Source organism: Oncorhynchus nerka, linkage group LG11 (assembly GCF_034236695.1).
Source record: "Oncorhynchus nerka isolate Pitt River linkage group LG11, Oner_Uvic_2.0, whole genome shotgun sequence".
Taxonomy (NCBI): Eukaryota; Metazoa; Chordata; class Actinopteri; order Salmoniformes; family Salmonidae; genus Oncorhynchus; species Oncorhynchus nerka.
In genome coordinates, this window is record NC_088406.1 from 37,704,157 (window position 1) to 37,724,686 (window position 20,530).

The following is a 20,530-nucleotide window of genomic DNA, read 5'->3' on the forward strand; positions in this document are numbered from 1 at the left end:
GCAGGCCCCCATTAACATCAACGGGGCTATAGTTGAGCGGGTCAAGAGTTTCAAGTTCCTTGTTGTCCATATCACCAACGATCTATAGTGATGTGGACACCAAGGTCCAAACACACCAAGACAGTCGTGAAGAGGGCATGACAAAACCTTTTCCCCCTCAGGAGACTGAAAAGATTTAGCATGGGTCCCCAGATCCTCAAAAAGTTATACAGCTGCACCATCGAGAGCATCCTGACGGGTTGCATCACCGCCTGGTATGGCAACTGCTCGGCATCTGACTGTAAGGCACTACAGAGGGTAGTGTGTACGGCCCAGGACATCACTGAAGCCAAGCTTCCTGCAATTAAGGACCTACACTACTGTTCTAAAGGTTGGGGTCACTTAGAAATGTCCTTGTTTTTTAAAGAAAAAAAAAAAATGTCTCTTAAATTAACATCAAATTCATCAGAAATGCAGTGTAGACATTGGTAATGTTGTAAATGAACCCACAAAACACCAGTCTCAACGTCAACAGTGAAGCGGCGACTCCGGGATGCTTGCCTTCTAGGCAGAGTTGCAAAGAAAAACCCATCTGACTGGCCAATAAATAGAAAAGATTAAGATGGGCAAACACTGGACAGAGGAACTCTGCCTAGAAGGCCAGCATCCCGGAGTCGCCTCTTCACTGTTGAGACTGGTGTTTTGAGGGTACTATTTAATGAAGCTGCCAGTTGAAGACTTGTGAGGCGTCTGTTTCTCAAACTAGACACTCTAATGTCCTCTTGCTCAGTTATGCACCGGGGCCTCCCACTCCTCTTTCTATTCTGGTTAAGGCCAGTTTGCGCTCTTCTGTGAAGGGAGTAGTACACAGCGGTGTACAGGATTTTCAATTTCTTGGCAATTTCTCTCATAGAATAACCTTCATTTCTCAGAACAAGAATATACTGACGAGTTTCAGAAGAAAGTTATTTGTTTCTGTCCATTTAAATGATGGTTGCTGATAATGGGCCCCTGTACACCTATGTAGATATAAAAATATAAATAGATATGTAGATATAAAATAATATATTCCGTTTCCAGCTACAATAGTCATTTACAACGTTAACAATGTCTACACTGTATTGCTGATCAATTAGATAAAAAATATCCAACCCAAAAACAAGGACATTCCTAAGTGACCCCAAACTATTGAACTGTGGTGTGTATATAATAGGTGGTTTCAGAGGAAAGCCCATAAAATTGTCAGACTCCCCAGTCACCCAAGTGATAGACTTTCTCTGCTACCACACGGCAAGCGGTACCGGAGCGCCAACTGTAGGACCAAAAGGCTCCTTAACAGCTTCTACCCCCAAGTCATAAGACTGCTGAACAATTAATCAAATGGCTACTGGACTATTTACATTGACCCCCCACCCCCCCGCCTCTCCATTTGTTTTGTACAGTGCTGCTACTCGCTGTTTATTATCTATACATAGTCACTTCACCCCCTCCTACATTACCTCAAACCTGTACCCCCGCACATGACTCGGTACCGGTACCCCCTGTATATAGCCTCATTACTGTGATGCTTTTATTTTTATTTTTTTACTTTAGTTTATTTGGTAAATATTTTCTTAACTCTTCTTGAACTGCACTGTTGGCTAAGGGCTTGTAAGTAAGCATTTCACAGTAAGGTCTACACTGTTGGCTAAGGGCTTGTAAGTAAGCATTTCACAGTAAGGTCTACACTGTTGGCTAAGGGCTTGTAAGTAAGCATTTCACAGTAAGGTCTACACTGTTGGCTAAGGGCTTGTAAGTAAGCATTTCACAGTAAGGTCTACACTGTTGGCTAAGGGCTTGTAAGTAAGCATTTCACAGTAAGGTCTACACTGTTGGCTAAGGGCTTGTAAGTAAGCATTTCACAGTAAGGTCTACACTTGTTGTATTCGGCGCATGTGACAAATAAGGTTTGATTTGCTCAGTGGAGTTTGGAGGCTAAACTATTTAATATGTACTTGTATTGGTTTGTAAGATACTTGTATTTCTGTTGGTATTTTTGCCCCATTTAGTCTATTTCTATGGATATTTCTTCTCTTATTAATGTACTCTCATATGTTTAGCTTAGCAGCCGTTCCAGGGCAAAAAGTGTATTTTTAGTTGGCAACTTGTGGTGTTCTATTTACTTTAGCAGAACTAATATTTATCTGTGGAGAGCTTGGACCTTAGCTGCCTGTCCCGCTAGTGTCATGTTTGGACCAGAGCACTGATCTAGGCTTTGCTTCGACCTTGTGTGTGCGCACACACACTCACCCATGCAAACTCCTCCACGGACACACACAGGATTGTAATGGGCTGGTTAATGTGTGACTTATAACGGCAGGTCCTGCTGCCTGGCTGTGTGTTACTAGCTTTGATCCTGCTGTTGTAAACACTGTAGAGACTACAGCAGAGCGAGAGAGCAGGCTGTAGGGCACAGAGGTTATCTCCTACAGAGCATACAATGCCGGAAGTGCAAATGGTGATGTAGCAAGGTGGGTGGACAACTCTTATCTAGCTGGACTGACTGGCTGGGCTCGCTCCGACACACACACACACACACACACTGATTCACTGACACAGTCAACCCAGGTAAACAGGCATGGCTCTGATAGCGACAGAATGGTTTCTCAGTAATAGGGCCTTAGGTGGTTTGAAACCAGTTTAAACTGGAGTACTCAGTGACCAGGCAGGTCAGGGTGTTTTGTATGGTCAGTTTTTTTTTTGCTCTGGGTGTCTGTTTTTGTTTTTAGTTTTCCGTAGTTTTTTGTACCTTTTCCCTTTCATTTTGGTCTGTTTTCCCTTTACTCTGTTTCTGTCTCTCAGGATTCCTGTCATTCCATTGTAGTTCCTGCTAAGTGACCGTAACTCTAACTTATCAGTGTTACTGATAGAGACCGAGACACTTTGAACACTTCTATGTCTGTCTGTGTGTGACATCTCTATTGTGTCTCCTCTACCACAACATGTCTGCTCATCTCACCCATACGCACTTCTGTTCTGGGTCAGATCACAGTCTGGTTAAGTAAGAAACTTCACCCAACTTCTGCTGCTGTTTGAGAGTTTGTATCCTACAAAAGATTGGGAGAGGACAATGTTATCCTGATCAAGAATATACCCCCTCCCCATATTGGCTTTAATCACAACTAGGCAGAGCTCAGCTGAAACTGCCCCCTATCCTTGTATGTGCATAGAAACTGGTATGTGTCTGGTATGTGAAGGATTCCCCATTAACTGTCATTGCCGAGGACAATTACCCAGCCAACCTGTTCCATGGCCACAGATGAAACACACAGACACAGGTAGACAGATCTCACAGTGGAAAAGATAAACCTCTCTTTTTCTGAGGATGAATACTGTTGACTCTCTTTTACACTTTATTTTCTGTCTGTCCGCCCCTCTCCACCTCTGTCTTTATCTCTCTGCATTTATCTCTCTCTGTCTGTCTCTCTCTGTGTGTCTGTCTCGGTCTGTCTCTGTCTGTCCGCCCCTCTCCACCTCTGTCTTTATCTCTCTGCATTAATCTCTCTCTGTCTGTCTCTCTCTGTGTGTCTGTCTCGGTCTGTCTCTGTCTGTCCGCCCCTCTCCACCTCTGTCTTTATCTCTCTGCATTTATCTCTCTCTGTCTGTCTCTCTCTGTGTGTCTGTCTCGGTCTGTCTCTGTCTGTCCGCCCCTCTCCACCTCTGTCTTTATCTCTCTGTCTTTATCTCTCTCTGTCTCTCTCTGTGTGTCTGTCTCGGTCTGTCTCTGTCTGTCCGCCCCTCTCCACCTCTGTCTTTATCTCTCTGTCTTTATCTCTCTGTCTCTCTCTGTGTGTCTGTCTCGGTCTGTCTCTGTCTGTCCGCCCCTCTCCACCTCTGTCTTTATCTCTCTCTGTCTGTCTCTCTCTGTGTGTCTGTCTCGGTCTGTCTCTGTCTGTCCGCCCCTCTCCACCTCTATCTTTATCTCTCTGTCTTTATCTCTCTCTGTCTCTCTCTGTGTGTCTGTCTCGGTCTGTCTCTGTCTGTCCGCCCCTCTCCACCTCTGTCTTTATCTCTCTGTCTTTATCTCTCTCTGTCTCTCTCTGTGTGTCTGTCTCGGTCTCTCTCTGTCTGTCCGCCCCTCTCCACCTCTGTCTTTATCTCTCTGCATTTATCTCTCTCTGTCTGTCTTTCTCTGTCTTCATCTCTCTCTGTCTCTCTCTGTGTGTCTGTCTCGGTCTGTCTCTCGGTGTCTCTCGTGTCTGACATAGTTGTGTAGATGCTATATGTTGGAGTGTGTCCTCTGTGAGCTGACTGTGTGTGTAGCTCTTGAGGCCACAGGAGAGAAATACCTTAATTGTCTTCTGCAGACAGACTGTTGGGCTGTCTTTACCAAAGACTTAAAAATACATTCCCCCCCAAACCCTCAACAACCCTCCAGATACCTCCTTTCAAATGGTCATCTTATATTCTCTATTCAGTGGTCAGTTCAACATCTATTTGAGAATGTTAAGGGGAACATTGGTTTGGTTTTGCTGTAAGGTCAACTGCCTTACTACTTATACGCTGTGTTACTGTCAACGTATGACAAGTTGATCAGCTTCTTCTCTCTTTCTGTATCTCTCTCTGCCTGTCTGTGTCTCTATGTCTGTGCCCCTTCCCCAGGTCCAGGACATCTGTTTTAGCCAGGACAGTCGCTGGGTGGTGATCAGCACACTGCGTGGCACCTCCCACGTCTTTCCCATCAACCCCTACGGTGGTGCGCCTTGCGCCCGCACTCACATGTCCCCCCGCGTGGTCAACCGCATGTCCCGCTTCCAGAAGAGTGCAGGGCTGGAGGAGATAGAGAATGAACTGAACAGCAAGCAGGCTGGAGGAGGGAGATGCAGCCCCATCCCTGGGCTCTCCAGCAGTCCCTCGGGGTCCCCACTACACGGTAAGGATAGATGACACACACTCGTGCACACAGATGCACAGGCACCAAGCACAGAACTAATCCTCTTACTATTGCGCAGTACATAAAACCCCACAATACGCAGCATGTGTTATGACATGGCTATAGCTGATATGGTGGGTGTGGCAGCACACAGCTCTTCAGACAGCGGCGGCTCCACTTCCAGTAAGTGACAACAACCGCTGACTGGCTGTCACCTGAGTAGACCTTGTTCTGCTGGGGACTATGACCCGTCTGTTACAGCCTTGGTCCTGTTGGTCAAACACCCCTAAAGCCACCTGGCCTGGCTGGCTGGCACACACACACTATACACACTACCACTGACGCGTGGGCACACACACCCACTCATACACAAACAAACACCCGTTGACATATACTCATCAGCAAGTTCACAGGTAAAAATCACAGTTCAGGGTCGAGGCTGTTTGCAGATCTTCTCAGTTTGCCCTCCCTCCCTCCCTCTCACTCACTGTCAGGGCATCAGTCATCCATCTCTCTGCAGCCGTGGCGCCCTGACTTCCCCTCTCCCTTCCTAGCCTATTGTTAGCCCCCCCCCCCCCCCCGATTACTCAGTTTGTGTGGCTTCTCTCCCCCAGGCTCTGTATTAATGACCACTGTCAGATCACTTCCCCGACAATTAAAACAATGTCAGAAGGACGTTCAAGCCAGGCCAGAGTGACGTCAAGCCCAGGGAATGTACTGCCGCCGCGGCTTGTCTCGTTCTGGATCTAGAGAGAAAAAGTGGAGAGAAGGAAATGGAAAGGGAGGGAGGAGAAAGAGGAAGAGGGAGAAATAAATTATGAAAGAGAAGGAGAAAAAAATATGGAGGGAGAGCGAGTTCAGCTTTTGTAGCGGCAGTGAATGGAGGGAGAGGGGAGCAAGAGACTCATAAATCACACTCCATTTTCAAAGGAGGGCATTAGAGCCACCTGTCAACAATTAGTCTCTTCACTGATACGTGTGTGTGTGTGTGTGTGTGTGTGTGTGTGTGTGTGTGTGTGTGTGTGTGTGTGTGTGTAGGCCCCCAGGGATGGCAGACGGCTATATAAATGTTACAGCGTAAAGAAAGACTAAAATACCACTGTCTGAGGCCATAAGTTTTACGTTTTCAGGACTTTGATATTTACAGCGTATCTGTTCCTTTTTATGGACCTTGGGAGTCTGTGATAAAGTTTGCCAGGAATCTGGGGGCTTGGTTTTGGAGATGTCATTCTCTGCGTGGTGTTGGAGATGGTGTGTGAGTTTGTAGGGGGAGAGTCTAAATCTTCAACTACGACACACACACAGTGGCCATTTTAACATGTAAATCTTGGTGGGGCAAACTCCCCCAATTTTTTTTTACGCATACCAGCAAAGCCACTACTCAACAACACTAAACAATACATTAATTGCACTATAACGGTGACAAACGGTGCCCGCAAACTGTTACGGCCTACATAAAGCTGTCCCAACAGCAGAGCTTTCTTTTCAGAACCATAGAGTGAATCCTTACCACTGTTACACCTGGCTATCAGCGGAACCTTGTCTGGCAAGTGAAACAGTTCATTCAGCCTCAATTACTGTCTTTCAAAAAAACATAGCTGATATGGCTGACTTGCTTAAACAAATGTGGTTCCTACTGACAATTTAGATGTACAATTTCGATTAAGACATTGACCTCTAGCGACGAGCAATCCCGTATCCGGGAGCGTAATCATAGCCTCAAGCTCATTACCATAACGCAACGTTTCCTATTCATGAAAATCGCAAATGAAATGAAATAAATATATTCAAACACAAGCTTAGCCTTTTGTTAACAACACTGTCATCTCAGATTTTCAAAATATGCTTTTCAACCAAAGCTACACAAGCATTTGTGTAAGAGTATTGATAGCCTAGCATAGCATTAAGCCTAGCATTCAGCAGGCAACATTTTCACAAAAACAAGAAAAGCATTCAAATAAAATCATTTACCTTTGAAGAACTTCGGATGTTTTTAATGACGAGACTCTTAGTTAGATAGCAAATGTTAATTTTCTCCAAAAAGATTATTTGTGTAGACAAAATAGCTCCGTTTTGTTCATCACGTTTGGCTAAGAAAAAGACCGGAAAATGCAGTCACTTACAACGCCAAACTTTTTTCCAAATTAGCTCCATAATATCGACAGAAACATGGCAAACGTTGTTTAGAATCAATCCTCAAGGTGTTTTTCACATATCTATTCGATAATCTATCAGTGGTGGCAGTTGGCTTCTCATCAGAAGCAAACGGAAAAATACTGCAGCTGGAGATTACGCAATAATTGCGACGGAGGACACCAAACGACCACCTGGTAGATGTAGTCTCTTATGGTCAATCTTCCAATGATATGCCTACAAATACGTCACAATGCTGTCGACACCTTGGGGAAGCGACAGAAAGCCTAAGCTCATTCGTGGCCCATTCACAGCCATATAAGGAGTCATTGGCATGAGGCGGTTTTAAAAAATGCGGCACTTCCTGATTGGATTTTTATCTGGGTTTTTTCTGTAACATCAGTTCTGTGGCACTCACAGACAATATCTTTGCAGTTTTGGAAACGTCAGAGTGTTTTCTTTCCAAAGCTGTCAATTATATGCATAGTCGAGCATCTTTTCGTGATAAAATATCTTGTTTAAAACGGGGGGAAAAAAATATATATCCAAGACGTTAATGAGTGAGCTAGGAATGATGTAGTCAATATGACTGTTCAGCACTTTTGAAATGTACAGTGACAGAATTCAGAACATGGTCCGTTCTTACAGTATTCCCTGTACACCATGTCAGAACCGAAGGATAAATAAAGGGGGCATATAAGCAGACAATGATAGCTCTTACAATATTTTATGATTACGTTTCTCTAAAACAGGCTATAGGCTACATGTGCACCACCAAGTCAGAACAGTATGCTTTAGGAGGGGGAAAGGGACCAAATGATTAGGGTGAAACACATGGTGTTACGAACAACTTACTACACAACATACACTTGGTATTACTTTCTTAGCTACAGTATAAATATCTCCCTGGCAAAATCCATCCTTTATGCAGCAGCATACAATACATTTTTGGACCTTGTTGTGCTGTTCTTACTTGAATTGGAAGGTGGCGTGGCAGTCCTTCGTGTGCAAATTCTATTATCAAACTTTGTCATCAAAGTCTGGCATTCTCTGGATTTATGGTGCTTTCAATCTTTTCAATCTTTTCTGGCCCATGCATGGTGTTGAATGTTTATCATTTTAAGCTTGGAAAAGAGTCTCTTAAACACAGACTTGGAACACACACACTCCACTGAAAAGCAGGCTGGTGATTTCTTTGTATTGCTTGCAGTAAACCACTGATTCCTTCCGATTTCCAACTTGTTGTGTAATGTTTATATCCAATGGCCGATGACCACCGATACGTTATCTGTAATTTCTCTTCATATGACAAGGGTTGAAAATGATTTACCAGTAGATTGTCGACTTGATTCATGATGACTGCTTTCTAGCTAAGATTTTGAAACTATGATCTTGACATGATCAGTCCAATCAAGGCTACGGTAGATATAACGTGATTTGACATCACTTTATCTAAGGCCAATGAACTTGAGCCTTCTTGGATGGGCATTTCTAATGTAACTCTATGGCAGCACCCAAGGGGCTTGAATTTGAGCTCTGACTGTAGATTTTGCGGTGAGGTAGTGTCCCCATGAGTGACAAAATACTCAGCCAATCACGGGGCAACTAGAGAACATTACCAACCGATACCCTCCGTGTTTTCCTCAGGCTGTCTCACCACCACAGAAAGCACTGAGCTAGGCTGAAATATCATCATTTTGGAGCTCCCTTACATCTTTTTTTACTTTGAGTATGTGGCTTTATTAACTCAAAGATTTTTTTCACATTGTTTTCAAACTAATATGTGACATGTATTAATGCCAAAATAACATGCCAAACAGGCAAACAAACAGGTTGGGCTCAAAACAGGTGGGGCTCAGCCCCAACTGCCCTTAGTGACGGGCCGCCACTGGAGTCACACACTCCCTGATGTGTCACGTTGGTTCAGTTAATGTTTCTTATAGGCAGGCAACCCAATTCTGATCTTTTTTTCACTGATCAGATCACAATCAGATCACCCCTGGAAAAAAAGCTGATGTGAAAAGATCTGATGTGATTGGTCAAAAGACCAACTAGTGGAAAAAATATCAGAATTGGACTGCCTGTGTACACACAGCCATAGAGGAGGAAAATTGTGTGTCCAGTATGACATTGTTCAACATGTCTTCTTTCGGTAAATTATTGACAGGTTCCTCACCCTGAGAACGGACTATTCTCTAGGTCAGGGATCATCAACTAGATTCAGCCGCGGGCCAATTCTTTCTTAAGCGGATGGTCAGGGGGCCAGAACATATTTTTTTATAATATTCTTTAGACTCCAAATTGACCGCAAGAAGCCTGAACAGATATAATATTTGACTAAAACATAATCATTTCAAATCTTGATTACATTTGGGTACATTGTTTTGTGTAGGGTGCTGTCTTTCGGATGGGACGTTAAAATTCCATGCCTCTTATTGTAAGAGTAGGGGTGTTCACCCCGGTGTCCTGGCTAAATTTCCAAACTGGCCACATTACGTCATCCCCCTCATTCCTAATTGGCATATATGACTCCTTACCTCTCTGATAGCTGATGGGTGGTGAGAGTTGTGTCACAGAAAAAGGTTGCCGCGCATCACTGAGATGGGTGCATCTCATTAATAGTGGATGACGTGAATTTCCCCCTACTATGTAAAGAGCTTTGAGTACCCCAGTTGGTAGAAAAGTGCTATATAAATCCAATCAATTATTATAAATTATCATTCATTATTATTATTTGTATACGATCACATATGTATCTCTATTATAAGTGGGTATGCTTCGGAACAGATTTCCAAAAAGTAAATCACTTTGAGCTGATTTCCTGGTGTGTTTACAGTCTTTTATGCCCAACAATAACAATTCAACAAGCAAGCAAAATATATATATTTTTTGCTCAGATAACATGGGGGACAAATAAAACCACCCAGGGGCCAAATTCGACCCGCCAGTTGGGGAACTCTATTCTCGGTGTTAATGTAGCCCATGTGGACAGACGCTGGTTTGTGTAACATAAAAACAGCCCCTCCAGCATAACAGTTGTGAATGGCTGTATGGGATGGCTGTTTAACCTTAGTGGGTCTGTCTGTAGTGTAGTAAAGCAGGGTTGAGATGTTCCATCATGTATCCATTGCTACGTTTTGATCTGACCAGACCCGACTCCATGAACAAGTGATGTGCTTTACGACTTCAAATGCTTTTTCTATTGTCTGCATCCTTCATTCGTATGGTAGACTTTAGAGCAGTGGTCACCAACTGGTTGATCACGATCGACTAGTGGTACTCCGAGGCATTCCTAGTTGATCACCAAACATTTCTGTAAAAAAAGACAAAGATAAATCCTGGTGTTCCTATTATTTTAATTCGTTCCATACTTCTTCTTCTATGATAAAACGGCGGTCCACAAACAAATGTTTCAGGTGCATGCCGCCACCTACTGTGCTTTAGTGTCTGGTCGATCACGGTTTACATGATTCATTTTGCGCTCTTTTCATTTATCATCTTTGAGATATTTTTACAACTTGATTGGAGTCCACCTGTTGTAAATTCAATTGATTGGTCATGATTTGGAAAGGCACACACCTGTCTATATAAGGTCCCACAGTTAACAGTCCAGCAAAAACCAAGCCATGAGGTTGAAGGAATTGTCCATAGACCTCAGAGACAGGATTGTGTCTGGGGAAGGGTAACAAAATAATGTCTGCGGCATTGAACGTCCCCAAGAACACTGTGGCCTCCTGGAAGAAGTTTGGAATCACCAAGACTCTTCCGAGAGCTGACCGCCCGGCCAAACTGAGCAATCGGGGGAGAAAGGCCTTGGTATGGGAGATCATGCATCATGCTGTTGGTATGTTTTTCGGCGGGCAGGTACTGGGAGACGTGTCAGGATTGATGTAAAGATGAACGTAGTAAAGTACAGTGAGATCCTTGATGAAAACCTGCTCTAGAGTGCTCAAGACCTCAAACTGAGGCAAAGGTTCACCTTCCAACAGGACAACGACCCTAAGTCTCTGAATGTCCTTGTATGAATGTCCCAGCCAGAGCCTGGACTTAAACCCAATCAAGCATAGCTGGAGAGACCTGAAAATAGCTGTGCAGCGACGCTCCCCGTCCAACCTGACAGAGCTTGAGAGGATCTGCAGAGAAGAATGGGATGAACTCCCTAAATACAGGTGTGCCAAGCTTGTAGTCATACCCAAATGGACTCAAGGCTGTAATTGCTGCCAAAGGTGTGTTTGAGTGTATGAACAGTACCGTTCAAAAGTTTTGGGGTAACATAGAAACATCCTTGTTTTTGAAAGAAAAGCACATTTTATGTCTATTAAAATAATATAAAGTTGATAAGAAATAGTGTAGACATTTTTTATATTGTAAGTGACTATTGTAGCTAGAAACGGCTGATTTTGTATGGAATGTCTACATACAGAGGCCCATTATCAGCAACCATCACTCCTGTGTTGGTTACCCAATCAAAGTTTATCATTTTAAAAGGCTAATTGATCATTAGAAAGCCCTTTTGTAATTATGTTAGCACAGCTGAAAACTATTGTGTGATTAAAGAAGCAATACAACTGGCCACCTTTTAGACTAGTTGAGTATCTGGAGCATCAGCACTTGTGGGTTCGATTACAGGTTCAAAATGACCAGAAACAAAGAACTGCCGAAACTCGTCAGTCTATTCTTGTTCTGAGAAATGAAGGCTATTCCATGCGATAAATTGCTAAGAAACTGAAGATCTCATAAAACGCTGTTGAACAGCGCAAACTGGCTCTAACCAGAATAGAAAGAGGAGTGGGAGGCCCCGGTGCACAACGGAGCAAGAGGACAAATAGATTTGTTTGAGGAAACAGACGCCTCACAAGTCCTCAACTGGCAGCTTCATTAAATAGTACCCGCAAAACACCAGTCTCAACGTCAACAGTGAGGAGGCGATTCCGGGATTCTTGCCTTCTAGGCAGAGTTGCAAAGAAAAACCCATCTCAGACTGGCCAATAAAAGATTAAGATGGGCAAAAGAACACAAACACTGGATCGAGGAACTCTGCCTAGAAGGCCAGCATCCCGGAGTCGCCTCTTCACTGTTGAGACTGGTGTTTTGAGGGTACTATTTAATAAAGCTGCCAGTTGAGGACTTGTGAGGCATCTGTTTCTCAAACTAGACACTCAAATGTACTTGTCCTCTTGCTCAGTTGTGCACCGGGGCCTCCCACTCCTCTTGCTATTCTGGTTAGAGACAGTTTGCGCTGTTCTGTGAAGGGAGTAGTATACAGTCGTGGCCAAACTTTTTGAGAATGACACAAATATTAATTTTCGCAAAGTCTGCAGCCTCAGTTTGTATGATGGCAATTTGCATATACTCCAGAATGTTATGGAGAGTGATCAATGAATTACAATTAATTGCAAAGTCTCTCTGTGCCATGCAAATGAATTGAATCCCCAAAATACATTTCCACTGCATTTCAGCCCTGCCACAAGAGGACCAGCTGACATCATGTCAGTGATTCTCTCGTTAACACAGGTGTGAGTGTTGACGAGGACAAGGCTGGAATTCACTCTAACATGCTGATTGAGTTCGAATAACAGACTGGAAGCTTCAAAACAGGGTGGTGCTTGGAATCGTTGTTCTTCCGATATCAACCATGGTTACCTGCAAGGAAACACTTGCCGTCATCATTGCTTTGCACAAAAAGGGCTTCACAGGCAATGATATTGAGAATGTCCTGGTGTCAAGAATGGCAGCAAAGAAGCCACTTCTCTCCAGGAAAACATCAGGGACAGACTGATATTATTCCAAAGGGCACAGGGATTGGACTGCTGAGGACTGGGGCAAAGTAATTTTGTCTGATGAATCCCCTTTCCAATTGTTTGGGGTATCCGGAAAAAGCTTGTCCGGAGAAGACAAGGTGAGCGCTACCATCAGTCCTGTGTCAGGCCAACAGTAAAGCATCCTGAGTGGGGTTTCTTCTCAGCCAAGGGAGTGGGCTCACTGACAATTTTGCATAAGAACACAGCCATGAATAAAGAATGGTACCAACACATCCTCCGAGAGCAACTTCTCCCAACCATCCAGGAACAGTTTGGTGATGAACAATGCCTTTTCCAGCATGATGGAGCACCTTTCCATTAACTAAGTGGCTCGGGGAACAAAACATCGATATTTTGGGTCCATGGCCAGGAAACTCCCCAGAGCTTAATCCCATTGAGAACTTGTGGGAAATCCTCAAGAGGCAGGTAGACAAACAAAATCCCACAAATTCTGACAAACTCCAAGCATTGATTTATGCAAGAATGGGCTGCCATCAGTCAGGATGTGGCCTAGAAGTTAATTGACAGCATGCCAGTGCGGATTGCAGAGGTCTTGAAAAAGAAGGTTCAACACTGCAAATATTGACTCTGCATCAACTTGATGTAATTGTCAATAAAAGCCTTTGACACTTATGAAATGCTTGCAATTATACTTCAGTATTCCATAGTAACATCTGACAAAAATATCTAAAGACCCTGAGGCAGCAGACTTTGTGAAAATTAATATTTGTGTCATTCTCAACTTTTGGCCACGATTGTACAATGTTGAACAATATCTTAATTGTCTTGGCAATTTCTCGCATGGAATAGCCTTCATTTCTCAGAACAAGAATAGACTGACGAGTTTCAGAAGAATGTTCTTAGTTTCTGGCCATTTTGAGCCTGTAATCGTACCCACAAATGTTGATGCTCCAGATACTCAAGTATTCTGAAGAATGCCAGTTGTATTGCATTTTTAATCAGGACAACAGTTTTCAGCTGTGCTGAAACGTAGTAGAATAATAGTGAAGACATCAGAACTATGAAATAACACATGGAATCATGTAGTAACCAAAAAAGTGTTAAATCAAAATATATTTTAGATTCTTCAAAGTAGCCACCCTTTGCCTTGATGACAGCTTTGAACTCTTGGTATTCTCTCAACCAGCTTCACCTGGAAAGCTTTTCCAAAAGTCTTGAAGGAGTTTCCACATATATGCTGAGCACTTGTTGGCTGCTTTTCCTTCACAATGTGGTCCAACTCATCCCAAACCATCTCAATTGGTTTGAAGTCAAGTGATTGTGGAGGCCAGGTCTTGTCTGATGCAGCACTCCATCACTCTCCTTCTTGGTCAAATAGCCCTTACACAGCCTGGAGGTGTGTTGGGTCATTGTCCTGTTGAAAAACAAATGATAGTCCCACTAAGCGCAAACCAGATGAGATGGTGTATTGCTGCAGAATGCTGTGGTAGCCATGCTGGTTAAGTGTGCCTTGAATTCTAAATAAATCACTGACAGTGTCACCAGCAAAGCACCTTCACACCTCATCCTCCATGCTGCACAGTGGGAACCACACATGTGGAGATCATCATTTTACTTCACTCCGTCTCACAAAGACACGGTGGTTAGAAACAAAAATCTTACATTTGGACTCAAACCAAAAGGACAGATTTCCACCGGTCTAATGTCCATTGCTCGTGTTTCTTGGCCCAAGCAAGTATCTTCTTCTTATTGGTGTCCTTTAGTAGTGGTTTCTTTGCAGCAATTTTACAATAAAGGCCTGATTCATGCAGTCTCCTCTGAACAGTTGATGTTTCTGTTAGTTAAACTCTGATGCATTTATTTGGGCTGCAATCTGAGGTGCAGTTAACTCTAATGAACTTATCCTCTGCAGCAGAGGTAACTCTGGGTCTTCCTTTCCTGTGGCTTCATGGTTTTTGTGACTGGACTTGAAGAAACTTTCAGAATTCTTGAAATTTCCGTATTGACTGACCTTCATGTCTTAAAGTAATGATGGACTGTCGTTTCTCTTTGCTTATTTGAGCTGTTCTTGCTATAATATGGACTTGGTCTTTTACCAAATAGGGCTATATTCTGTATACCACCCCTACCTTATCACAACAGAACTGATTGGCTCAAATGCATTAAGAAGGAAAGAAATTCCACTAATTAACTTTTAACAAGGCACACCTGTTAATTGAAATGCATTCCAGGTGACACCCTCATGAAGCTGGTTGAGAGAATGCCAAGAGTGTGCAAAGCTGTGTTATTTCATAGTTTTTACATCGTCACTTTTATTCTACAATGTAGGAATATAGAAAAACCCTGGAATGAGTAGGTGTGTCCAAACCTTTGACTGGTAACCTATATTTATTTATTTTTTCATAAATTAGCAACAATTTATAAAAACCTGTTTTTGCTTTGCGATTGAGTTATTGTGTATAGATGTATGTATTTCATTTTTATTCCATTTTGGAATAAGGCTGTAACGTAACAAAATGTGGAAAAAGTCAAGGGGTCTGAATACTTTCCGAATGCACTGTATATCAACGTTTTCCGATAAGCTTGCTTTATTAGTAGTGGCGTGTCTTTTTAATTTTGAGGAATATTTCACTTTCCCCGGTCAGGAGTAACAGCATGAATTGGTGCATGTGGCAGAAATAATGCAGTGCGAAATGATTTCACCGTCATCTGGAAGACTGTCCTCTTTACTCAGCAGAGGGAGGGAGAACAGAGAGACGTTGAATCAGGTGAGAGGCATCCTCACCGCAGCTCCCTCCCTCCCCTCAGACTGACCATCAGATGCAGGCCATCAGTCTAGTAACAAAGAAAAGCTCATTATTTTTGCTCACTCAGCTGTGTCTCACAAGTAATACAATCAAGTATCTAATACCAGTGTGATCATACCTACATTTAAATGGTCTGAGAAGAACAACATTGGCAGGGCAATTCAAGCATAGCCAATATACAGTGATATAATATATTGGGCTTATAGCCTACTGCACAAGCCTTATTGCTACATAACAGATGATTTTAATTGGTTAATTTTACATAGGCTTACATTTTTTAAGTCATGTTTAAAAAAAATAATCATCTGAGTGGTAGATCTTGGCTTACATTTTGAAACAAAGTGATCTCAACTGTTTTCACATCAGTCTGAAGTTTGTTGCATGAGTTTCAGAATTAATTGTCAGCATCCTGTTGTGTTGCTTTGAAGTGCTGATCTCGTGTCATTTTAGTCTGTTTCTGAGTGATGAGGCTAGATTTCTCTTGTTTGCGCAGCCCTCCAAAAAAACTCCCCCTAAAAGTCGATCACTTTTAGCTTTGTTTATCTTCTGTCTGTTTTGTTAACAGGTTGTTTCTCGGGCTTGAATCTGGGCGTCAGAATCGGGGATGATGAATCAGTCAGAAAAGCCACAACAGCTGCCCTCTGATTGTCCCCTCTGACAACACATTGATTTTGGGGAAGGAACTAAGAAAAGTTCACATCCTTCAGAGCTGCCAGGCTGCTTTAAAAATAGAAATCTACAGTTGGGCTTTTTTTCCCCTCTCTCTGTTTAAATATGGAGTCGTGCTATTTATTCTCCTCCAGTCCTTTTTCCCCCTCTCTCTGTTTAAATATGGAGTCGTGCTATTGATTCTCCTCCAGTCCTTTTTCCCCCTCTCTCTGTTTAAATATGGAGTCGTGCTATTGATTCTCCTCCAGTCCTTTTTTCCCCCTCTCTCTGTTTAAATATGGAGTCGTGCTATTGATTCTCCTCCAGTCCTTTTTCCCCTCCCTCTGTTTAAATATGGAGTCGTGCTATTGATTCTCCTCCAGTCCTTTTTTCCCCTCCCTCTGTTTAAATATGGAGTCGTGCTATTGATTCTCCTCCAGTCCTTTTTTCCCCTCCCTCTGTTTAAATATGGAGTCGTGCTATTGATTCTCCTCCAGTCCTTTTTTCCCCCTCTCTCTGTTTAAATATGGAGTCGTGCTATTGATTCTCCTCCAGTCCTTTTTTCCCCTCTCTCTGTTTAAATATGGAGTCGTGCTATTGATTCTCCTCCAGTCCTTTTTCCCCTCCCTCTGTTTAAATATGGAGTCGTGCTATTGATTCTCCTCCAGTCCTTTTTTCCCCTCCCTCTGTTTAAATATGGAGTCGTGCTATTGATTCTCCTCCAGTCCTTTTTTCCCCTCCCTCTGTTTAAATATGGAGTCGTGCTATTGATTCTCCTCCAGTCCTTTTTTCCCCTCTCTCTGTTTAAATATGGAGTCGTGCTATTGATTCTCCTCCAGTCCTTTTTTAACCCTTGACCTATGACCTTCACCCATGCATCCTCAACGGAATGGCTAACCTGATGTCTCGAATTCATTATTTTATTCAATTTAGAGCCCTGCATGGGCATACATTTTAAGCCCGAGCGCTACCCATGCCCGCAACGTTCAAGCCCTACCCTACCCAGGCCCGATTCAGAGCACAACAAAAGGCTCAGCTTCAGAATGTTAGTGATCAATTTAATGATACCTGAGCCCTGCCCGTACCCTAGTTCTTGATGAAAAAGCAGGCCCTACCCGGGCCCAACACCATGTATCATTTTGGGGCTCTTCGGGTAGTAGAACTCTGATTCTATTGACCCAATGTCCCTAATAATGTCCAAGTAACAATATGAATGACTATTTGACAATCATTTTAAACTTCTATTCACAAGTCAATCATATAGCTTAGCTTTTGATCTAGTTTCTAAAGTAGAGTACACAACCTGAACCTGGAAAAGTGCTCTGTTGGTCAAGTGCTTAGACATCATAGATACTGTACATATTTGATTGTTGATATGGAGTGGATGTTTCATGTACTTTAAACTAATGTTTGTTTTAAACTGTCCTATGTATGGTTTTATCGGTCTTATTGTCTGTGGTAGTTGAGTCTGGCTGATTTGGGGTCAGTGTTTGACTATAGACCAGACTGGGCTGGCAGAGTTCAGTCCAAACACTCCTGTGATTGAAAGAGAAAAGTTATGCTGTACTGACTGTACTGCTATTCCATTCAACAGGAGCAAAATGCAGAAAGAAAAGAGAAAATAGAGGTCAGTGAAGTCTGGTCCGCCGTGTGTCCACTCGCAACTGTGTGTATTTGTGTGTATGTGTTTTTTGCATGAGCCCGTATATGTTTTCAGCTGGGGTCAAACAATGACACATCAACAGATGTCTGTTAGTGAGGGTGCTGATTTCTCCTTGTGGCCTGAAATAGAATGCTTGGTGGTTCATTGTGGATCCAACAGTCATCCAGCCATCTGGTTTCTGGCCCACGTTCAGAGGCTGTAGCAAAGGGCAAAACAAGGTGCAAAGGGAAGCTGTTAATTCACTGTTGATAAAGGGTCACTTCCTCTGTGCCATTACAAGCCAACACAGAGCTTGTTTTGGTTTTCAGGGTTCTTTAATCCTTCACACCGCCCTTTTCTGTCCATCATCGTCCTCCGGCCAAAACACAGTCAGCGTGTAACGGACGCCGGTCTTACAATGATGGCATTTGCTGTATGTCCCAAATGACACCCTTTTCCCTTTATAGTGCACTACTTTTGACCAGAGCCCTATGGGCCCTGGTCAAATGTAGTGCACTATAAAGGAAATATCGTGCCATTTTGGATGCAGGCATTACCTCGGAGTGGTTGATAACTAACTAACGTTAAGCTAGCGAGGCGTGACACGTTAACGACTTGACCCTCTGACCCAGGGCTTGTCTGTGAAGTTCTATAATTAGAGCTTTTTAAACGCTCACTTTGAAGTGCAGGACACACTGATTTTGTCACCCTTCGTAAAACATGAGGTTTGATGTTGTTTGCTTGCTGTGTGCTCCACAGTGGCCTTCTGTATATGACCTCTGACACACACACACACACACACACACACACTGGAAGAGAGTATCAATCACCTCAGCATAGTAACATTTTAAACGTTGTATAGTGAAAGATGAAGGTGTAGTTTACAGCGTATGTGATGGTCATACAGTTGCTTCTACACATTTCTATGTTTCTATTGTTCCTAATGACAGATTAATCTGTCCCTTACTGAAAAGCAAAGGCAGTCTAGTTAGTCTTCACCTATATTTTCAATCTCTCCCTGACCGTCTATAATACTTACATGTTTCAAGCAGACCACCGTAGTCCCTGTGCCCATGAACACCAAATCAACCTGTAAATGGCTATCGCTCTGTACCACTCACATCTATAGCCATGAAATGCATTGAAGGCTGGTCATGCCTCACTTCACCATCATTCCAGACACCCTGGACCCACTCTATTCTCACCTACGTGAGAATGCTGTTCATTGACTACAACTCAGCGGTCAACACCATAGTGCCCTCCAAGCTCATCACTAAGCTAAGTTCCCTGGGACTGAACACCTCCCTCTGCATCTGGATCCTGGACTTCCTGACGGGCCGCCCCACATTACTAATGATCTATCATGGTCCAAACACATCAACGCAGTCGTTAAGAGGGCACAACAACACCTCTTCCTCCTCAGGAGGCTAAGTTCTACAGTTGCACCATTGAGAGCGTCTTAACTGGCTGCATCACCGCTTGGTACTGCAACTGCTTGGCATTGGACCACAAGGTGCTACAGAGAGTAATGTGTACAGCCCAGTACATCACTGGGTCCGAGCTTTCTTCCATCTAGGACCTCTATACCAGGTGGTGTCAGGAAGGCCTTAAAAATGTTCAGACTCCAGCCACCCAATCTCTGCTACCGCACAGTAAGCGGTAGCAATGCACCAAGTCTGGAACCAACAAGACCTTGAACTGCCTTTACCCACAAGCCATAATATTTCTAATCAATGGCTAATCAAATGGCTACCCGGACAACCTGCGTTGACAATTTTCTGCACTAACTCCCTTGCACTGACTCTATGCGCACACACAGGACTCTACACACACACTCACATATACTTACACACACACACCCAACATACACCCACACATAACATGCACATACGTGCAAACTGACTACACACACACACTTTTACACTCACCAAATGCTGCACACTGCTGCTACTGTCTTATCTATCCGGTTACCTAGTCACTTTACCCCTACCGAAAGTGCCTTGAAAGTATTCAGACCCCTTGACTTTTTCCACGTTTTGTTATTTTACAGCCTTATTCTAAAATGGATTAAAGCAATCTACACACAATACCCCATAATGACGAGGCGAAAACCGGTTATTTTATTTTTGCTAATGTATATATATTAAAACTACACCTTATTTACATAAGTATTCAGACCCTTTGCTATTAGTCTCGAAATTGAGCTCAGGTGCATCCTGTTTCCATTGATCATCCTTGAGATGTTTCTACAACTTGATTTTAGTCCACCTGTGGTAAATTCAATTGATGGTCAATGATTTGGAAAGTCACACACCTGTTTATATAAGGTCCCACCGATGACAGTCCATGTCAGAGCAAAAACCAAGCAATGAGGTCGAAGGAATTGTCCTTAGAGCTCCAAGACAGGATTGTGTAGAGGCACAGATCTGGGGAAGTGTACCAAAAAACATCTGCAGCATTGAAGGTCCCCAAGAACACAGTGGCCTCCATCATTCTTAAATTAAAGAAGTTTTGAACCACCAAGACTCTCCCTAGAGCTGGCCGCCCGTCTAAACTGAGCAATCAGGGGAGAAGGGCCTTGATCAGGGAGGTGACCAAGAACCTGATGGTCACTCTGACAGAGCTCCTCTGTGGAGATGGGAGAACC

The 20,530-nt window shown here is 43.3% G+C and overlaps 1 protein-coding gene across 6 annotated transcripts in view; it reads left to right on the top strand.

Annotated features, from left to right (window-relative positions):
• LOC115136823 (BCAS3 microtubule associated cell migration factor-like) overlaps window positions 1–20,530 on the top strand; it is a 362,747-nt gene that overhangs the window by 84,505 nt on the left and 257,712 nt on the right. For 4 of the 6 annotated variants that reach the window (XM_029672640.2, XM_029672643.2, XM_029672641.2 and 1 more), the window contains exons 15-16: window positions 4,621–4,891; window positions 17,836–17,868. In XM_029672640.2, coding sequence (XP_029528500.1) covers window positions 4,621–4,891; window positions 17,836–17,868 — 304 coding nt within the window. The remainder of the gene's footprint in view (window positions 1–4,620; window positions 4,892–17,835; window positions 17,869–20,530) is intronic. The other 2 variants (XM_029672642.2, XM_029672644.2) reach the window with 1 other exon arrangement.